This window comes from Fukomys damarensis, unplaced genomic scaffold (assembly GCF_012274545.1).
Source record: "Fukomys damarensis isolate Sample0158 unplaced genomic scaffold, DMR_v1.0_HiC HiC_scaffold_22, whole genome shotgun sequence".
NCBI lineage: Eukaryota > Metazoa > Chordata > Mammalia > Rodentia > Bathyergidae > Fukomys > Fukomys damarensis.
The window spans coordinates 13659069-13680523 of NW_022900934.1; the positions used below are offsets into that span (position 1 = coordinate 13659069).

General features: G+C 51.1%; 2 protein-coding genes and 1 long non-coding RNA gene across 11 annotated transcripts in view; 2 read left to right on the forward strand and 1 right to left on the reverse strand.

Moving 5' to 3' along the window:
* Slc13a3 (solute carrier family 13 member 3) overlaps positions 1–9532 on the forward strand; it is a 69369-nt gene extending 59837 nt beyond the window's left edge. For 6 of the 9 annotated variants that reach the window (XM_010626236.2, XM_010626228.2, XM_010626233.1 and 3 more), the window contains 3 exons: positions 2249–2410; positions 4560–4697; positions 8161–9532. In XM_010626236.2, coding sequence (XP_010624538.1) covers positions 2249–2410; positions 4560–4697; positions 8161–8352 — 492 coding nt within the window. In that variant the 3' untranslated portion in view covers positions 8353–9532. Of the gene's footprint in view, positions 1–2248; positions 2411–2771; positions 3138–4559; positions 4698–5209; positions 5289–8160 lie in introns of those variants that run through there. The other 3 variants (XM_010626234.3, XM_010626229.3, XM_010626235.2) reach the window with 3 other exon arrangements.
* On the reverse strand, positions 2292–4619 carry LOC117287228. The gene is made up of 2 exons (XR_004518445.1): positions 4341–4619; positions 2292–2555 (listed from the first exon to the last, which is right to left on the reverse strand). It is a non-coding gene; the product is annotated as an uncharacterized LOC117287228 (long non-coding RNA).
* Positions 9533–9955: 423 nt separating the features above from the next.
* Ocstamp (osteoclast stimulatory transmembrane protein) lies at positions 9956–20783 on the forward strand. Its single transcript, XM_010626237.3, is given in 6 exon segments — positions 9956–14873; positions 17099–18101; positions 20036–20379; positions 20381–20482; positions 20484–20516; positions 20518–20783. Coding segments are annotated over 6 exon segments (1713 nt in total). The 5' UTR covers positions 9956–14829; the 3' UTR covers positions 20705–20783.
* Positions 20784–21455: the final 672 nt, after the last annotated feature.

Below are 21455 nucleotides of genomic sequence, written 5' to 3' on the forward strand. Positions count from 1 at the left end.
GACCCCAGTGGATGTGGGACATCGGCCAGAAGCCCGGCACTAAGAGGCCCAGCTCCAGGGCAGCGCTTGGCATCCCACTCACCCAAGTCATTAGCATTCCCTTCGGCAGCCCCTGTCCGTTTAACTGCACAGCCTGCCGCTGGCCTCTGTGCCACAGCCGTGGCCCACGGAAAGAGCCAGTGTCTCCATTTCTTCTTTGTAGTATCCCCAGCCGGGGGAGGCCTGTGCCGGGCTGCCCAACAGGGCAGGCAAACGACAAACGCCATCAACCCACCAGGACTTTTCTAGGGCAAATAGTTCTAAGCATTTATAATTTGTGCCTTGAAGGCCATTTTTAAGTCAAATTGTAAGGGAGAATGCATTATCTTATTTATGCAAAAATCATATAGCTTATTCTAGAATTCACTATGAAATTTTAAGTTCTGAAAAATGTTCTATTACCCATAAAAGAAACATGGATGCCGTTTCTTTGGTGACTCAGGTTATGTTGATGCCAGCGGGTACTGGGTTGGTTAAAGGACTGTAGGCCTGTGGTAGAAACACATTTGATTATCGGTGTTAAGAGACTAATCTGACTCTGCCCTTGCTCAGTTCCTAAGCCTACAGCTCATTGTCCTTTCTTCTTGTTGTTTTCCAGTACTGAGGACTGAACTCAGGGCCTTAACAGTAAGCTGCATTCCCAACCTTTTTAAATTTTTATTTTCTCTCTAAGTTATGCTACGTTGCCCAGGCTGGGCTCGAACTTGTGACACACCTGTCTCAGCCTTCCAGAGTGTTGGGTTTACAGGCGTGCATCACTGCCCCTAGAAGCTCTGTCGTTTTTTGTGAGACGAACTTTAGAACCTGCCCTTGCAGCTTTATTGCGGTCTTGCCGCATGGCCCCACCAGGCGGCAGCATCGAGAATGATTTGATGGCTTTTTGGTCTGGAAGATGTGCTGGATCTGGATTATTCAGGGATACATTTGATGGCAGGGGGGCTGCGGTGGGGTATTGCACAGTACGTACTGGTAACTAGGGTGATTCCTGGAGACGGCAGCAGAGAGAGGACCCCAGTTATCCTGCAGATTTGCTGCGAGTGGAGTCGAGCGAGCCCACCCTGTGCCTCCCTGCCTGGTTTTTCATCCTGTCCCTGACCTAGAGGGCTTCAATGTCGCCTCTGGACATTGCTCTTCATTAGGAGGCAAAGTGGCTTGGCAACGGAGAGGGGCAGACCTGTGATCCCAGCTACTTGGGAGGCTGGGGATGGAGACAGCCGGCAAGTTTGAGCCCAGGCTGGGCAAATCAGTGAGACCTTGTCTCAAAACAAAAATTTTAAAAGTAGTTGGGGTTGTAGCTCAGGAGTAGAACATTTGCTTAGCATGCATGAGGGCCTGGGCTCCAGCAGCAAGTACTAGAAAAAAATAAGGGAGAGAGAGAGGCAATGTGACAGCCCAGTGAGTCAGGAGGGAGATGCCCAGCACTTGGGCACTGTGCAGAGTCAGAGGAGCAGCTCAGTTACCACTCTGGGGACCAGGGCAAGTTGCACAACCTTCTGCTCCTCACCAAAACAAGGACAGGATGGTTAGGAGGACCCAGCAGGGAGTGCAGTAGAGCCTGGCAAGTCTGCAACAAGGAGTGGTAACACAATGTTGATGTTAAGGGCCGGGGATTTAGCTCAGTGGTGCCACCGCCTGCCTCAAAAGCTCAAGGACCTGAGTTCGATCCCCAGTACCCCCCCCAAAAAAAGCAAATAAAAATGTTTATGTTAATGTTTGCATGATTAGCATTGTGATCACATTAATTTGGTAACACACTGACTGTGTTGCACTTGATATATATATGATACATGCTGTATTTTATATATGATACATAGGGATTTTGCATAAACAATGTTTTGTGCATATTAATGTTATAAAATAGTGACCATTTTTGCACTACTATCTGGTGAAATAATAAACACCATTGGAGGAATAAGATTTACTATGAAGCATCTCTGTCCCCTTTCCCACCAGAGCGGGAGCTTCAGGGTGCCAGGACCAAAGGGAAACGGAGCTTCTGATTCTAACGAGTGGATTATCAGGGCCCAGGTTTCCAGCCCCTGCCTGTAGAGCAGGGGGGGGAATTCGAGGAGGGGGAGGCTGCTGGCTCACAGGGGTGGCCTTGGGTGCCGCTTCGGGTCCCCACCTGGGAAGGGTAGTACTGTCCTTGTTGGTAGGCACCGTCCTCTCCCTGGCTCGGCGCTGTGTGACGGCTGCCCCTGCCCCGCAGGAATCAGGGCTCTCGGTGTGGATCGGGGGGCAGCTGCACCCGCTGGAGAACGTGCCCCCCGTGCTGGCGGTGCTGCTCATCACCGTCGTCATCGCCTTCTTCACGGAGTTTGCCAGCAACACGGCCACCATCATCATCTTCCTGCCTGTCCTCGCAGAGCTGGTGAGGGTCCTGCTGGGGGTGGGGACCCCTCCGTGTGGGCGCATCCTCAGGGGCTGTAGTTGCCACCTTTCATTGCTGCCTTCTCAAGTGCATGAAAGTGTCAGAACCGCAGTGCCATTTCTTAAGCAACAGGGACATTTTTCACCTAGAAATGCATAAACAGAGTATTTTCAAAGCGCAACACATTCCCTCGTTCACCCATGGTGACCCGGAGAGTTTCCGGAAGACAGAAGTTACCAAATTTGGATTAAACAGAAAGCATGGGTAGACAAATAACCCCCCGAGTGGAGGGGTTGCTCAGCATTGTTGACGATATGGCTCAGAGAGTGCTCTAGATCGTGACCACCCGAAACGTCTGCAGACGCTGCCAGGTGTTCCTTGGGGGGACAAGTCACAGCCAGTTGAGAACCCCTGCTCTAAACACCACCGGCCCAGGATGTCTCATCAGGGAGAACCCTCTTTACTGGCTCAGAAAGCCATACAACCCTTGTGTGGGATCTGCAAATCTGACACCACATCCAGAGCAAAGGAGGAGAAGCGATATAGTCTTCCACGAAGCGGAAGACACAGACACTGCAGCAAAACGAGAGGCCCATACATCACAATTGGGTAGGTTTTGTACTGGGAATTTTCCAAAGGATTAACATTAGGAAAACTATCCATGCAGGTTTCTATTCAAACAAATTAAAGAAGACTAACCATATACTTTATTTTTATTTCTTAGTTAATTTATTTTTTTCTGGTACCGGATATCAAACTCAGGACCTTGTGCTTGCCAGGCAGGTGTGGTGCCCCTGAGCTACACCCCTGGCCCCCATATGATTCTTAATATAACCCCAACCTCATCAAATTAAACCACTGTTGCGAGTCCATATGCTTGGCAAGCAGTTAGCAACGCAGCAGCTCACTAATCTGCATCCCCTTTTTGTGGGCTTTGGTTTGCTTATTGTGTGCATTGGTTTGCAATGCAGAGACATGCTGTATACTTTTTCAATGACTGGCAAACATTCCATTATAATTGGACAGCTGCAGATTTATTTAAGCAATCTCCTAGTAGTAGACATACAGGTATTTCCAGACTGCTATCTAACAATCCTGTCTTGACCCTACCTGGGCTATGCCTCCTTGACTAAATCTAGAGAAATTCCTACAACAGTGTCCTAGATTAAAGAGTACGTGCCTTTAAATGCTGTAAGGTGTGAGCAAATTACGCCCCCACATGGCTCCCCAATTTACTCTCCCACAGCTGTAGGGAAGGGCAACATTGTCTACAAAAGACACTCGTGAAAGACACAGTCTTCTCATTTTGCTTCCCATCCAAATCCAGACACGTACACACAAGGGGTGATACGGGAGCCTTATGCTTTGGGTTGTACAAACTCCCTGGAGGGGCCCAAAATGTTCTGTCTTAAGTAAAACACTAGAGATGATCGGCATGAACTGCAGGTGAACGTAGCGCTTGGGAGAGTGGAGAATTGGTGGCCACTGCCTGAGACCAGCCCGGAGGCACACTGGCTGCCTGGGTTTGGAAGTGGGGAAATGCTTTGCGGGGATGCTGGCCTGAGTGCTCCTGTCTGAAATCCAGCCAGCACCCACAGGAGGCGCCCAGAGGCAGCCGCTGGGATGGTCTGGCTGAGGAAGGACCAGGTGGGGGAGCTTCATGCTGAGTCATGGCTCTCAGTGTGTGGCCCTGGGTGTCCCCACATGCAGCGTCCCCCGGGGAACTTGTGGGAAATGCAAAGTCGTAGGTCCCTCTGAGACCTACGGGATGGATCGGATCGGCTAGTCCTGGGGAGTTGGGGCCACCCATCAGGGCTTTCAGGGATGCGCTGGGCGATTCTGAAACATGCGCACTTGGGAAGGAAGGCTCTGAGTAATTCGCCCCAGCCTGTCCCTAACGAAGCCTGTGTGGTTCCGCAGCGTCACTGACCTTTGGAATGTCTCTCCGTCTCTCTGCCCGGGTCTCTGCTGGTGGCTTCTGTCTGGATCTCTGGCTGTGCATCTGTTTCTTTCCCTCTCTCCTCTCGTATGTCTATTGCTTTCTGCCACTCTGCCAATCTCTGTCCTTATGTCCCTGTTGTTCCAATTGTCTCTGACTCTCTCTCTCTGTGATCCCTCTATCTGTGTCTTGTCCCCACTGCCTGGCCAGGCCATCCGCCTGAGGGTGCACCCGCTGTACCTGATGATCCCGGGCACAGTCGGCTGCTCCTACGCCTTCATGCTGCCGGTCTCCACGCCCCCCAACTCCATCGCCTTCGCTTCTGGGGACTTGCTGGTCAGAGACATGGTGAGTCTGGGCATTTCTACCAGCGGCCTGGGAAGGCGGAGGCTCCAACAGGACCCTAACCTCCCCAACCCACCGCAGCCCCTGAGCAGGTCATTCTGAGTGGGCTGGAAACTTAAATGATAGCAAACACTGGGATGATTCCCACACTTAGACTGTTCCTGGAAATACTGCCTCGTAACGACTTTCCATGGTTGCCTTGAGGGACAAGGGATTCCCCTCTCTCTCTCTCTCTCTCTCTCTCTCTCTCTCTCTCTCTCTCTCTCTCTCTCTCTCTCGGCGCTGCTCTGTTTTCCTGCCTGTTTGCCAAGGCTCCATGCCCAGAATCTTTAGGAGGCAGAAGAAGCAGATGCACCCGGGGATTTAGAGATTTAGGAGCAGATCTCACTGCCCAGCCAGTCAGGGAGTGAGGCGGATGGAAGCTGAGGGCTGTGGCAGTGGGAGACCCCGCCGGCTTTCAGGAGACCCAGCTCCCTGCCGAGACGACTCCTCCTTCCCTCCTCCTGCCCCTGCAGCCGCTTCCCTCTCCAGTGTCCTCAGCTGACAACAGCCCAGAAGTGCCATCTTCCTAACCAGGCACAAGACCCCAGCAAGGTGAATGGCGAAAGAGTGAGCAAGAGTGAGGAGAGGCGGAAGATACACGGGAGACAGCGATGGCCCCTGACCATTCCTTGCAGTTTTTGCAGCAAGCAGCGCACGCTCTGGCCACCAGGGGGAGCAGAGCTGGCTTGTTACAGATGAGACAGAAAGTAGACAAGCTGAGAGGGTTTTTATAATGGTTTAGATTTCAGTACTGCTCAGTACTAGGGAGAAAATAAAACATGGAGCATGGGGAGAGGAAGAGGATGATGAGGGTCAGCTCAGGTGGGGTGGGCAGGGACAGTCTTTCCCAGAAGGGGACACATGAGCCAAGAAGTGAGGCAGGAAGCAGCCAGCTTTGGAAGCAGAGGACTGGGGTGGGGAGCAGCTGTGTGTGCTGGGACTGTGGTCGAGTGGGAGAGGGATGGGGCTGCAGCCCTGGGGGTGTGGAGGAGGACAGAGTGCAGGGCACGGACCTGGGAACTGTTCAAGCCCCAGTGGGAGGCCCTGCTGGGGCCGTCAGCAGGGTGTGCTTTAACTTCCGCCTGTCGGGGATGCTTTGGCTGCCCAGTGGGGGGTTGTTAGGGCAGGGGGGACAGATTTACGAGTTGGAGAGCAAAGAGACAGCGAGAGATGAGAGAGTACGCTGCAGGAGGTGGAGAAGGCGCTGAGGGGCCTCCACGGGCGGCCAATCGTGGCCACCTGCGGGGCTTGCCCCCGAGAGTAACCTGTGGGCCCAGCAGGAATTAGAGCCAGGCTCCCAGACCTCAGCCTGGGCTCTTATCTCCCCCAACGTGCCAAGGGCTTTCAGGCCCTCTGGAACAGGGTGGCACAGCGCAGCACATGTGACCTCATGTTGGGGCCTCCTGCCTTCGGGACGTGTGCCCTTCCTGTGAACCGTCGTGTTTACTCAACAAGTTTACTAAGTCAACTTCACCTGTTTTATAAAACTTAAATAAGAAATTTAAAAACAAAAGTTCCTGGTGCACGCGTACATGGAAAACCCATAGGACATGCAAAGAAAATTTTTAAAAGGTTAGGTTTTCCCTGATAGCAGTTGCCTGAAAGGTACCAAGCTTTTCTCTCCTTGTGAAGGTAGGACCATGGGAAGGCAGTGAGAAGACTAAGGCGTGAGGGCACCAGGGGAGTTTTTTTATCTTTATAAAGTTTATTGGTACATTTCAGGTATCCGTACAGTTCCATTCATCACTGGGATCTTGCACCTTTACATAACTTATCTTGGTTCTTATTTTTCCCCACTCCCCAGCCCTCCCTTCAGCCCCTCCACCCTTCCCTGTTCACGAAGACACTGTTTCCATGTTTTTCCTTTTCACATATTTTTTCTTTCCCCTTTTAACTTTCCCTACCCCTCCCATTTCCTCTACTGTTGTAGACCTTTTCTTCCTATTACACAATATCAGTTCTACATTTTGATTCTTATTAACACTTTTAGTTTTTCACACCAGAGAAACTATTCAGTATTTACGCACGTGTGACTTATTAATTTCACTTAAGAGTATGGCCTCAATGTGTGTCCACTTAGCTATGAATGTCTCTAGTTTCTCATTTGTTATGGCTGAGTAGTACTCCATTCTATGGAAAAACCACATCTTCTTTATCCAGTCTCCAGTGGATGGGCAATTGGGCTGTTTCCAAATTTTAGCTATTACAAACTGTGCCACTATAAACATGGGTGAGCATACTGTGGTATGATTCTTTTAATTCTTTTGGGAAGATAGATACCCAGCAGAGGGATAGCTGGGTCAAATGGAGCCTCTAATCCTAGTTCTTTGAGGTATCTCCATATTGATTTCCACAGTGGTTGCACCAGTCTGCACTCCTACCAACAATGAAGGAAGGTTCCTTTCTCCCACACCCCTGCCAGCATTTTTAATTGGTTGATTTCTTGATGGCAGCCATTCTTTCTGGGGTGAGGTGGAATCTCAGTGTTGTTTTCATCTTCATCTCTTGAATAACCAGTGATGTGGAACATTTTTTTCATATATTTACTTGCTGCTTTTACTTCTTTGTCTGAGAAATGACTGTTCGTTCAGATGCCCATTTTTGAATCGGGTCTTTATGTTTGGGGGCCTGATTTTTTTTTTGAATTCTTTATATATTCTAGATAGTAGACTAGAGGGGAGACTTTTTCAGGGCAGGCTCGAGAGAGCTCTAGATGGGGAGTCTTCCTCACCCCGGAGCCAAGCCTGGAGATTTTGCTAAGTGAAAGCCACCAGAAAGCCCAAAGAGGAAAACAGGAATTTTAGCCCAAGGAGGCCTGAACAGTGCAGGAGACCAACCGGGGGAGGGAGCAAAGGGGCGAGTGCTTTCCAGCTACTCGCAGAGGTAACATTTCCAGAAGAAAATTCTTCCTGATAGACAAGTATAGCCTTGACTGGACCTGCAGAGGGTGTGTGTGTGTGCGTGTACCTGTGTGTGCTGTATATGTGTATGTGTGTACATACATTGCACATGCCCACATGCGTATATGTAGTGGAGGGTGCTAAGTGATTAATTTCAGGTGTTGACCTTGGGCAAAACAGTTTCTCTGGGCCTCATTTTCCTCTTCCCTAAAAGGGAGATGGACAACGGCCTTCAGGCGATTGCTTTTGTAGTTAAATGATGTGGCGCTGTGAGAACTGCGTGGGGTGGGGCTGGTGTCACCCAGAAGCCCTACAGGGAGCAGGGACACCTGCAGCTCCCCGAGGGGCGGCCTCGGCAGTGTGAAGATGGAAAGGCCTTGCCCACTGGCCCACCTGGGCTTGCGGCCTGGTCCATCCCTCCCCGGCTGTTGGCTTTCCAGAGAGTGATCTCCTGCCTCTGAGCCTCGGTTTCCCCATGGGTGCCGGGCCTGAGCCGAGCCCGCTCAGTCTGAGCTCTGTTGCAGGTACGAACCGGCCTCCTGATGAACGTGATGGGCGTCCTGCTGCTCAGCGTGGCCATGAACACCTGGGCGCAGAGTATCTTCCAGCTGGGCACCTTCCCAGACTGGGCCAGTCCCCACTGGGCCGACGTCCACGCAGCCAATGTCACAGCACCGCCACCCACCTTGCCGAACAACACGCTTCACAGCCTCTGACACGCGCATGCCCCGGGGGATTCCCTTTGGGTGGGGCAGGTATCCAGCAGCGCCACACTTGCTGCCAGGACCCTAAGGATGGTCAAACAATTCCTTTCTGTGATCCAATCCACCGCAGCAAGCGTGGAAATCTCCAGTGTCCACCCAGACCCGCGAGCTCTTGTTTAGGACACTTTGTCTTTCTCTCTCTTGCCGTTCAAGGCCTATTCTCTCCCAGATCTGCTGCCTCATCAAGCCCCTCTCTGTAACCTGTCCTGTACTTAGGGTACCAGAGAGACCAGTTTAGCCGCATAGCAAGGCTGGGATGGCGTTTGTCTTGTACACTTGGGATGGGAAGCTGTGTTCACCCCCATGGGCACAGCTAACTTTCTTCCCCACGGACTACTTCAAGTCTCTCTGGAGAGACCATCTTGGCTCTCAGGACCACTTTGCCTACAGAGACTTTGGGGCCAGAAAGTTCCAGGCCAGATGTTGAAGCTGTTCCCACCTTGGGTGGGCTCTGCTTGGCTGGTGCCTGCTCTGCACCAGCTGTTTTGCTGTTACCCCTGCGGTTACCCAACAGGCAGGGATTACTCCCAATCCCTGGGACAGAGAGAGGGACAGATGACTTCCTGAGGACATGGGGACTGCAAGGCTGGTCTCTGGGGCTCCCGAGCACACCAGGGGAGTTTGAGAACCCCTGTGACAGCTGAACCCTGAAACTTTAGAGCTCTCCTCTTTCATCTCATTCAGCTCGGCACAAGTCTGAGGTCGCCCAATTCTGGGCCCAGTCCTTTCACAGGTGACCCATGGCCCTGCAGCCAGGACGCGCCTGCATCGGACCTTGGGGGCCTCTGTGGATGAGTCAGCTCTTGTTTTTCTGGTCCCAGCAGTTGGTCCCCATCCTGCTCCAATAGTAAGCATGTTTAATTCCCAAAGGTCATATTTTTCAGAAAGAAAAGTCAAAGGATAAATTGGGCCTTATAGAAGTCCACAGTAAAATGTCTCTAGCAGACAGCATATTGCCGTCCCCTTCCAGGGATGGGGAAACTGAGACATTCCCACCACCCCGTGGCCAGAGTGAGGAAGGTCGCAGTGGACGCCATCGCTCCTAGTTTCCCCAGAGACAGCCCGAAGCCCCACGCCTGCACAGCATGGGGCAAGGCGCTCAGGGAGCTTCTTGGCCTGGGCAACCCAGCAACAGGAAAAACCAGCGAGGTCCCACTTCCCCATCCTACACCCTAGGGACCTAGGCTCCCTGAGGAGCACCCAGTTCTCACTCAGCACCACTGAGTCAGGGTGTCTCCCTGGGAGCCACAGAGGCCCCTGAACTAGAGGCCAAGCCCCATCTCCTTCAGGGGAGAGCAGCCAGTACGTAGTCTCAGCCCATCTGGGTCGGTAGGGTGCCCTCCTGTGGGAGGGAGAGGTTCATGTGAAAAGAAACTCCAGGACTTGTGAGCAGAGGGTTCATGATTCAAATACTCTGATCAAAAATGCTATGAAATAAAAATGTTAATCAACACTGGAACTGGAGACTCTGTCTTTCTAAGTGTAACAGACACCCGGGGCCCCCAAATGCCTGGGTTCCAAGCTCCACGTCCTCTGCTCTCCCCTCTCCTCTTTACTCCACATACTCATGCTCTTCTACCTCAGTGCCTTTGCACATGCAGTTCCTCCTCCTAGACTCTGCTTTCAAGCATATGCCAGACCCCCACTCTCACTTTGTTCAAGTTCCTGCTTAGATGTCTCCTGTCTAGGAACACTTTCCTAACCACCTTTAAAAAAGTATTGTCCTTGTTACTCTCTGCCTGTGTCTTAGCACTTAGAACCCTGCATCATGTATTTTCTTGTTTATTAGCTTTCTCTCCCTCTGGCACATAGATTTAGAAAAATACAGATTTTATTTTGTTCCCAGCTGTAACTCCAATACCTGGACTAGTCTCTGGCACACAGCAAGTGTTTAGGATGTATTTGATATACGAATCTACCCCGGATGTAGGAGAAAGCGGGCTTGCGTGCTGTTCTGGGGTTTGTCTGGCTCTGTTCTTTGTTACCTCTTTCTCCCATTTGTTCACTCACAAACCTTTACTCAGAAGCTGTGTTGTGCTGGTTCCGGTCCCCTCGCTGCCCTGGCAGAAGAGACAGGAAGTAGGAAGGGAAACAGATAAAGCGACTGTTCGTCCTGGTTCGGGCTCAGGAGACCATGACAGACCCGGAGGCGGGGCTCCGGGAGGACTGGAGGCAGAAAGGGCTGAGCTCCAGAGGAGCCAGTGGCTCTCAGGGCTGCATGGAAGGCGGAGCGGAGGGTGGGCCTCCATTCAGGGAAGTGGGCTCGGTCCGCTGGGCCTTTGCCGGGTTTGGGGTGCCCTGTTCTGTGCCCCCATAGGGAACCCTAGTTCCTCCCAGGAGTGCTCCTGCTGGCTGGGTCCGTGTCTGCATGGCAGGGCTTTGCCGTTCTTTGCCAGGGAGATCTATGGGCTGAGGGTGGACACCACTGCCATGCGCCGGTGGCGGCATGGGAGGAAGAGGGTGGCAGGGGTGGCGCCAGGTCATTGGAAATGTGCTGCAGGCTTGTCTGGAACCTACGGGGAAGCGCAGGGGTCAGAAAGGACACAAACACACAAAACGAAAATCTTGTTTTTGTTTTCTGTGGCTGCATAACCAACCACACCAAAATTTCAGGCTTGAAACAGATTCATGGCTCTCACTTCTACTCTAGACAGCCGAGTCCTGGCTGTAGGCAGCGTGGTCAGGGCCACTGGCTGAAAGTGGAGTGTCCACCACTCCTCAGGATCCCTCTTCAGGTGGCTTCACCGGTCCAGCCCTCGGTGTGTGACTGTGGACTTCAAGGAGGAGAGCAATCCGAGGCCCCGGGCCTGGATGCGGAGGTATCAGAGGTGCACCCTACCCCCAGTGGGCAAGCAGCGTCCAAGCCGGAGGCACCTTTGGAAGCTGTCTCCCTCTGCTCTGAAGGGTATGTGAGAGATCTCGGGTGCTACCCTGAAAAGAGTGTGTGGACGGCCGCAGCCTTATGAAGACATGCCTGGGCCTACATTTCTGTGACCAGAGATATGAAAATTAAATAACATTCAGCCACAGGTCAATGATATCTACGAAATTAGACAAGTGGGCCCCGGGTGGGGAAGCCAACCCTTGGGTTCTGTTGGTGACACTCACTGGTGGCAGTCTGGCCCTGGCTAAGGGAATGCGTTGCGTGTCTCTCCCAGTGGCCCAGTGATGCGATCCTGGGGTCTTTCCCAGCAAGTCACCCCTCGGGTCCCTACAGAGGCAATGCAGGAGGACATCCACGCCACTGCTGTTGGAGGTGCTAAAGAGCCGGAGGCCACTGCAGTGACCATAATGGGGGAAATTTTTAAGTGACATCTGGGGGCACATGCTATAGAAAACACAACACACAGACACAAAGAACTCAGGCACCCAGAGCAGTAGATGCGATATGTGGACATCTCAGTATTCAGGCCCAACACAGATGCAGAGTCACGTGGGCAGGAGGAGTGGACGCTGGGACAGGGCGTGAATGAAAATTATTAAAGAAGGGGGTCAGAACACCACTTCGGACCCTGGCTTCTCCCCTACTGTGCTGTGTAACCTTGAGCTCTGTGTGCCCTCTAATGCTTGGGTCTATAGTTTCCTCCTCTGATACAGAAGGGCACACAGTCAGGGTCCCAACAGGAAGTAGAAAGCATACACATTGCTAATTTGAGGGAAGTTTGCGGAAGGTCTAATTACAAGGTGTGAGCAGAGCATAGGACAAGCACAGGGAAAACGCAGAGCCCTGGTGTGGGGAGGGGTTGATGGATCAAGGAACACCTCCCAGCCCTGAGCCTTGGAGGAGACAGCCATTGACAGGAGGAGACCCAGGGACGCATGGAGCCCAGGAGGGTTCTGGAGGGAGGGACTTCCCACAGGGGGGGTTGGGCTTCTCCAGACCTCCTGGCCTGTGAGGGCATTTGAACCTGAGCGTCCTAAACTACATGATCAGGAAGGTCCATCTGGCATCGGTGGCCACCAGCCTTGAGTGCTGCTCAGCAAAACTTGCAGTGATGATCAAAGTGGTCCCCACCTGCCATGTCCAGCTCTGAGGCCATCTGCAACGCATGGCTACCAAATGCTGTACCTGGTCCAAATGGAGATGCGTCGTGAACGCGAAACACATGCCAGGTTTTAAAACCACAGTGTGAGGGGAAAAAATAGCCTCTTAGGGATCATTTATACTGTTTCCATGTTGAAAGGTTAATCTTTTGGATTAATAGGTTGAATGAAATATTTTGCTAAAAGTAATTTTAGTTTTATGTGTTTACTAGAACAGCAGCTCCCAGTGTTTTCCTCTGAACTGCTCAGCTTTTAGCCACCTCACTGCGATCTCCAACTGCCTGGACAGTGGCCACATTCTCTACCCGCAGGCCAGAAACTCAGTGACACTGCTCTTCTTCGGCCTCTGATTCCGAGCCTCCCAATCCCAGACTGCACACCCCCAGGCTGTACTGAGAGCTCACCACTTCCCCTTCTGTCTTAAGGCTCTGAATCCTTCGTCCAGTAAATTCCCCTCAACACAGCGGGCTCTGTGTTGACTCAGAAGCTCTCTCAGGATGTTGTGGGCCTCAAGGTCAGGCCAGCCTTATATGGGCAGAGGTAACTGCCTACATAGGGCAAGAAAAGCTAAAAATATCTTCCACTCTTTCCTTCCCTATTCCTCTGTGCTTCCAAATCTTACAAATCCACCAGAGGCTGCTTGGAAGAGACTTTCATGGTTCTTTACCAGTCAGCTCCCCAGTGCCCATCAGAAACTGGGCAAATGCTGGCCCACGGCGATGCCAGGCCGTAAGGTTCGTGGAGGGGATCACAGAGGCCCGGACAAGTGGGCCCCAGCAGCCCTGGACTCAGTCCAGCCCAGCGGGAAACTAGATGAGAGGAAGCAGGCCTAGAACTTTTCTCCACTGCTTACTGAATTCTCTGTCCACGCTACCTCACTGAATCCTCCAACAACTCTACCGAGTAGCTATTGTGTTCGTTCTACTCACCACGGCAGGGACGCTCGCGTTTGGGTAGAGGCAGGGTCTTGCCCAAGGTCGCACAGCACAGGGATTGACAAAGCTGGCATTTACTTTCCGCTCGGCCACCTCCGTCCCATGACCCTGTGATTCGGGGGAAGAGCTCCGTAGCTCCTTTAGCCAGACAGCTGTGTGACAGGAGACTGGACAGAGGCCTCCTGCAGAGGTCACAGATTGGTGGCCCCTTGTGCCGACTTTGACCACCTGACTTGTTAAGATGGGTCAACACAGTAGTGTCTCTATTTTTTTTAAGATTGGATTTAAAAACTTGGAGATTTTTATATACTAAAGGGAATGGCTGGCATCCTTGAAAAATCCTGAACATCTGGTGACGTTGGGCCTTGCTTTTCAAGGGGCTTTGACCCTCTGCTGTACTGAGAAGCGACTCCCTTTCTGAAGGTCACACTCCGCAGTCGCCTGCTTCCTTCAGCTGCTCTGCACAACCACCACGCCCTGCAGAACACAGGCGCATGGGGCTGCTGCTCCTGGACAACCTTATGTGCCTGGTTCCTTCCTCTGTGGCAGCCCCTGGCTTTGGGTGGGGGTGGATCAGAGCCTGGGAAGGGCACTGAGCTTTCCGAGGGTCTAACCACAGGTGTCCCATTCAGTTGCTGGGTGACTATGAGATGTCACTTCCCCTAACCACACCACAGGATGCCCCACCTCAGGTCTGAGGGAGTGGCCCAGACAGCCTATCCTTGTAAGGAAAAATGACCAACAGCCTGAATGCCACCTGCTTTGTCCCCTACCAGTCTATCTCTGGACTGGGGGTTGGGGGGGGCTCCTGGGGTGCAGATCCTGCTGGAAGTGAACCTGCAGGGCGGAGGGCTGCACAAGGCAGCGGACAGGGAATGGCATTTATTGAGCTCCTACCGCTGCCGGGCCAGGTGCATTACAAGGTAATCACGGGCCTGTGAGCTAAACGGCTGAGCACAGTGGTAGCCAGGGGTCTCTGATCTTAGCAGAGATCCCCTGGTCTCCTGTGGGTTCTCAGCCCCTAAGTGTCAAGGATCAGGCTCCCCTTGGGGCACGTAGCTACAGACAGGGAGGGGAGGGAGAGGGGAAGCAGAGCTGAGTCCTAGTCTGTCACTACTGGTAATGAGCTGTATGGTTTCTCAGAATCTCAGTTTCCTCCTCTGTAAAATGGGCTAATTCTACCTTCCTTCTAGTAGGACTGCAGATACGGCTTGGAAAACGTCTCTTTCTCTCCTCGCACAACTTCTCCTGCCCCTGCCTACCACGAGAATTGGAGGCAGCTTGCCCAACCCCCTGGGAGGTGGCCCCAGGCGGGGTGGGGCAAGGCAGCCAGGAGGACTTAATTAAAGGGTGGAAAAGCAGAAGCAGCACGGTTTCAGCACCCCACTTCCTCTCCACCTGCCCACGCTGCCGCAGACCACCTGCCTGAATCTGCTGCTATTCCAGGACCATGAGGGGACCCCATAGAGCTGCTGAGCACCTCATCAGGACCGGGTAGGTCTGGGGACTTGGACACAGGGCCACAGGCAAGAAAGTCAGCAGTCCATTGTGATGGGTATGAGCCAAATCCCAAGCTCTGCCCTTGAGTAAATCCTCACCTGTCTGAGCCTTAGTTTCCCCATCTGTGAAGTGGGAATAATAATTAATAATAACAGTAATAAAAATGGCAATAATGTCTATGAAACTATTGTGAGAAATGAATGAGAAAAATGCATGTACAGGGCTCAGTTCAGAGTAAGTTCTCAGTAAATGACAGGTTGTTTCCTTGTTGTTTAAAATGACGGAGAACCCAGCAAAGAACTCAGCATCAAAAATGACATAAGGGGGCTGGGGATTTAGCTCAGTGGTTCGGTGGCCTGCCTTGCAAGCACAAGGACCCGAGTTCAATCCCCGGTACCCTCCCCATGACATAGGATTGGCTTTCAATTCTTAAAATCATTTCTATCACTAGTTACCATGTTAACAGCTACCCTGTTCCAAATGCTAATTGTGTAGCAGGAAAAGGTGTTCAGTCCTGCGTCTAAACAGTTTCGAGGGCCAGGAAGGCCATGCTCTCCAGCTGCGTGCGCAGGCTTGCACAGTGGAAAGGGGGCCCGGCCTGTAGGGGCCCACCGCTGCGAGAGGGGCAGTGGATGCTCAGGTCCAGCTGCCCTGTTGCCAAAGCAAGAACTCTGACCCAGATCCCCTTGTTCCTCAAAGGGAGTGAAAATCCAGATTTTCGTATGAAACTTCCTATTTCTATATGGAGGCAACACACACACACACACACACACACACTCACATGCACTGTGAACCAAAATAAAGTGCATTTTCACGCCAGATTCAGCCCTTGGGCTCCAAGATTGTGACCTTTTCTCCAGTCCCCCAAGCCTTATGGATCTAAGCCCCCAAGTTCAACTACTTCAACCCCTCTTTCCTAATGGTGCCACTCAGAGCTCAGGACCTTTGTACATGCTGTTCCTTCAGTTAGGGACACCCTTTCCCACCTAAGAACTGATAGTTGTCCTTGTGGTCCCAGCTCAAATGTTACCTCCTTCAGAAACCTCCCAGACTCTGACCCTGACTCTTCCAGGTAACAATCAGTGACGCTCCACCTACCCCAGAGTCCTTGTTTTTGGTTTGGAGTGTGTGTGTGTGTGTGTGTGTGTGTGTGTGTGTGTGTGTGTGTGAGATACTGGGGACTGAGCGAAGGGTATTCTACCACTGAGCTACATCTTCAGCTCTTTTTATTTTGAGACAGGGTCTCACTAAGTTTCCAGGTTGGCCTTAAACTTGCGATTCTCTTACCTCAGCTTCCCAAGAAGCTGGGATTGCAAGTGTGCACCACTGAGCACAACTGAGAGTTCTTTTTTAAGTGGACTTCTACTCTGATGTCCCACTTCAGTCTTCCCGGTTGACTGTGAATTCCTCCGGCATATTGCCCAGGACTTAATTTGTCTCTTGTCCAACACATGGACAATGATTTGGTCCCTTCTCCTTCATCTTCAAGCATCCATCTCCCCCTCCAGCACTCTACGGGCATGGGGGGTCTGCTTTCTAGTAACCTGAGCAAACAGAAGCGTTCACACTGTACTTGATGAATATTGACAAAGAAACCTCTTACTGTGTGTCTGCCCTTACTCTGAAGTATAAGTCATTTTTGTTTCTCCAACAGCTACCACTTATTAGTTGCTTAATAAAATATTTGCCCAATATTTGTTGAATGAATAAATACAAGGAAAACAGGGCAGAAAAAAACCTCTTCAGAGACCAACTGGGCTGTCCCTAAATTATGGAGGAGACACAAAAGTCCTGGAAGAACTCTGTCTCTCTGACTCTCCCCACATTGCTCATATCCCCCGACCCTTGCTTCATGGCTTTCATCCATCCTCTTGGGCCAGCTTCTCTTCCAAAACTGAAATTAACATCTCAGGGAGCCCCCACATTGATCCCCACAGGACGTGCATGGAGCTCTTCCCTGAAACCCTAGTGAGAATAATCCTAGGGAAGGCTCTGATTGGCTCAGTGTATGTCACATGAGCAGGGCTGGGTGACTGATTGGTCCATCTAGAAAATGTAGCTGCCCCTGTGTCTAACAGGGTGGATGGAGCCTGCCTCAGGTTGGAGGGGCCGGGTGGGTGGGCACCCAACCCCTTGGGTGGGTGGGCCAACCCCTTCCTGCTCCAACCCCTTCCTGCTCCATGCTCCTGAAAGAGCATCTCCCATTTGCTTGTCTGTAGGTGGAGGTTCTGGTACTTGGGGATCCAAAAGGTATTTGTCCCACTACGCACTGCCTGGAACACCTTCTCCCAGCCTGTCCCAGCCAGCTGTGGCCAGTTGCTGGCCCACCTCCTCCTGTGCGGGTCCCTGGCTGTCAGTGCTGCAAGTCTGGTTCATCGCTGGCTGACATCTTCACAGCTTTATCCTCTGGGACTCTCGGCCATGCTGGCTACAGTCTGTGGCCTCCTGGTCTTCCTGGCCCTGGGCCTGCTGCCCCCAGTTCGCTGCCTGTTTGTGCTCAGTGTGCCCACCTTAGGCACAAAGCAGGGCCGCCAGCTGCTCCTGTCCTACAGTACTGCCACCCTGGCCATTGCTGTGCTGCCAAATGTCTTGGCCAACATGCATGCCATCGGGCAGGTGCTGAGATGTGTCACCGAGGGTTCCCTGGAGAGTCTGCTCAACACCACTCACAAGCTGCAAGCTGCCTCCAGGGCTCTGGGCTCTGCAGGCCGAGCAGGCAACCGGGGCCTGACATTGGAGGCCCAGGGCAATGGCTCTGCCTTCCGGCTTCACATGCTCAAGGTTGCTCAGCAGGTCCTGGAGGATTTCTCTGGCCTGGAGTCCCTGGCAGGGGCAGTAGCTCTGGGAACCCAGCAGGTAGTCACAGGACTGTTTATGCTTGGCCTCCTGGTGGAGTCGGCCTGGTACCTCCATCGCTACCTGACAGACCTGCAGTTTGACAATATCTACATGACTCGGAGGCTGGCTCAGCAGTTGGCTCAGGCCCAGGCCACATACCTGATGGACTCCCCACCAGCCTGGCTGCTCCGGGTGGCCCGGCCAAAGCTGTCACAGGAGGAGCTGCTGAGCTGTCTCCTAAGGCTGGGACTGCTTGTCCTGCTCCTGGTGGCCACAGCTGTGATAGTGGCCACAGACCACATGGCCTCCCTCCTGGCACAGGCAGCTGTGAAGTGGGCTCAGAAGCTTCCTGTTGTGCCCATCACACTCACAGTCAAGTATGATGTAAGTAAAACGGTGCGAAGATAGTAGAGTCATTTCCTAGGAGAAAGGAGCAGGGCTTGTTAAACACTTGACTAGCATTTACATCTTCCTTGCCTCCAAGTTGCAGCCAGGGGCCCTGGGGCATTGATAAAGGAACCCGTCTGACCCCTACAACAGCCCTAGGAAGGGGATTTCACCTCTCTTGCCAAGGATACTGAGACCCAGACACCTTAGAATGACTTGTCCCAAGGTCATGCTTCATAAGCAGTGAGATGTCCTGGCCTCCTCATTTTCCGCATTTGTACAGATTAACCTTCCTTATTCTAAGCTGTGTGAGTCTTAAAATGTGATAATGTCTCTAATAAGTTCCGTGCCACATAAAAGATGTTTAATAGAGAGTGGCTGCAGCTAACAACTCACACTGGGATGTCCGAGTGGATACAAGGCTTAGGAAATGTCTGGATCAGGAGCCAGCCAACCATGACCTTAAAGGAAAACCCAACACTGAGGTTTAGATTTTGTCAATAAAGCTTTATTGGAACACAACCTTCCATCTGTTTATTACTAGGGGTGGCTGCTCTACATAGGCACAGATGAGTAGTTGCAGCAGGGACTGTATAGCTCACAAAGCCTGAAATATTTACTACTTGAACAGCAATATATGAAATATTTTCTATCTACTCACTATTGGATATATTTATTATCAGATCAAAGTTTGTATAGACCCTATCTCACACAAAATTCTGTTGCATAAAACATACCAAAGCATCAGAGCCTGAGTTAACAATGTTACTAGCTTGTATTTATCAAGTGCCTACTATATATTAGAAAATTATTTTTCAAATTGCGAAAAATCAATTTAATCAGTCAAGGTGGTCACAGCCAGCTTCTTTTTTCTAATGAAATCAAATGAGCTAGAAAATTATCAGAGTATATTATAGGTGATAAGGATCTGTATTGTTTTGTGAAGTTTTTCTTCAACTACCATACAGTCTGTGCTCAGGAAATTCTGTACAGTGCATTACTTACCGTGGGACACAGGAAAGAAATGTGCCAGGTAATGTTCTAAGTGTGTAACTGTGATTTCTTATTTAAAGTCCTAGAGAAAAGCAGAAGTGGCTTTAGCCAGACATAGTCATGCACACCTATATGGTTTGGGAGCCACCTGGGACTGACTGCTGAGTGGGCCACATTTAACCCATCTATGGCTTTGGGTTCCCCATCTTTTGGGGTTATTGTTTTTTGTTTTTTGAGATAGGGTCTCACTATGTAGTTGAGACTGACCTGGAAGCCACTATGTAACTCAGGCTGATCTCCAACTCACAGCGATCCTCCTGACTCAGCCTCCCGAGTGCTGGGATTACAGGTGTGTGCCACCACGCCCAGCTTCCCTGTCTTTTAAATAAGGATCAATTCTATAGAACTGTGCATGCTTGATGGAATAGTATCACTGAAGGATTCACAGGGCTCACTAAGAGTAAATGCCAGCTGGGTCAGCTGGCTCATGCCTGTAATCCCAGCACTCTGGGAGGCTGAGGCAGGAGGAGTGAAAATTTCAGCCCAACCTGGGCAATGTAACAATGGAGGGGGAGAGCCTATCTCAAAAATTTGAAAATACAAAAAGGACTGGGATCTGGCTCAGTGTGAAGGCTCTAGGTTCAATCCTCAGTGCCAAAGAAAAACAAAAAGTAAATGCCAATGTTTTCTTTAAAATACTCCACTCACAGACACTAACAATAATGTGTGTGGTGCTTTTTATTTGCCAAAAACAGTTCCTCTGAGCACGTATCACATTTGGTCCTCCCCAAAACCCAGAAAGCAGAAGGTTATTTCTGTACCCGTTTTGCACATGAGGGCAGGGACCCTGGGGCCACCCATCCCTGCGAGTCTCCGCAGTGGCAGTGAAAGGCAGGGGCCTATGGTCTCTGTTGATCAGGTTTTTCTCTTCTTGGAAGGCAGCATATTCCGTACTGGACTTCATCCCCTTCCTCTTCAACCACCCAGCCCCTGAGAGCTCCTTCTTCTCGGTGCACAAGGACTACGCATGGGAGCTCCGCCTCACCTCCCGTGACTGCCCACTGCTGCCCGCCCAGCGTCCCTGCACTTCCTGGGCGCTGGCCGCCGGAGCCCTGCAACTCCTGGCCGGCTCCACCGTGCTCCTGGAGACCTACGCCCGGCGCCTGCGGCACGCCATCGCCGCCTCCTTCTTCTCCGCCCAGGAGGCCAGGAGGGTCTGCTACCTTCACAACCGGCTCCAGAGAAGATACGACCGGTGCCAAGGCCAGGAGCTGGCCCGGGGTCTCCTTCGTGCCCCTGACACCCGGCGCTGCCTGTCTGCACCGAGCACGGAAAACCTTTACTACAGACCTTACTTGCAACCCTGGCCCTATGACGCCTCCATGTGACTATAGGTGTTTCGCTTCCCCTCTCTAAGCCTGTTTCTACATCTGCACAATAACTGCGTGGTGACAATCATGCGAAACCACTTTCCACTAGGGAATGCACAAGGAGGGCCTGAAAGGACGATGCAGGGTCAAAGTAACAAGTGGAGACAGCTGGAGGCTCCTGCAGGCCACGTGGAGATCACTCAATCTCCCACCTACGCCAACTGCTTTACCTGTTAGGCGGAGACTCAGCCTCGTGAGTTCACTTTCATGTTTCTGGAACTTATTTATATGCCCCTGAAGTCTCTGAACTTATTTATAGTAATCTAAACTTTTTATTTTATAAATAAATGTATTTATTAAATCTTAGATGAAATATTAATTCCCTGCTTTGAATTCTTTCAGGGGCTTGCCATCTAGGATTATCAGGGTTAACAAATAAAAATAGAGGACACCCAGGTGAATTTGAATTTCAGATTAACAGTGAAACACTTGTTCACTTTTTCTTGACTCCTAGGTAGCTGACTCCTGGGTCAGCCATGTGCAACCAATTATGCGATCTTGCATTCTCCCACTGTCAAAAGAAAGAAAATTACAACAAATGTAGTTAAATTTCTTGATTGGCATTTATTTGAGATATTAGAAGCAGGCAGCATCTCATTCTATAAAGTGGAGTAAATGTTCCCAAGGGCTGACAAAGGCTCAGAAAAGGGCTGTAGAAAGAAGGAACAAAGAACAAAAAAGTGGATCGGTGCATAAATCCTATTTATTAATCATTGTAAAACACCCAAATTGTTTTTTTCAAAAGGGGATATGAAAAATATAAAATATGAATTTACAATCTTCATCATCATCTTTGCACTTACAGGAGAAAGTTGTCTTACTTGCGAGGTCTACCTCTGGCCTTTCTTTCTGCAGAATCTGAGCAATAGGTAAACCAGAAAGTGAAACAAATATAAAACTCTAAGTTGATCTAATTTAAAAAGAACTA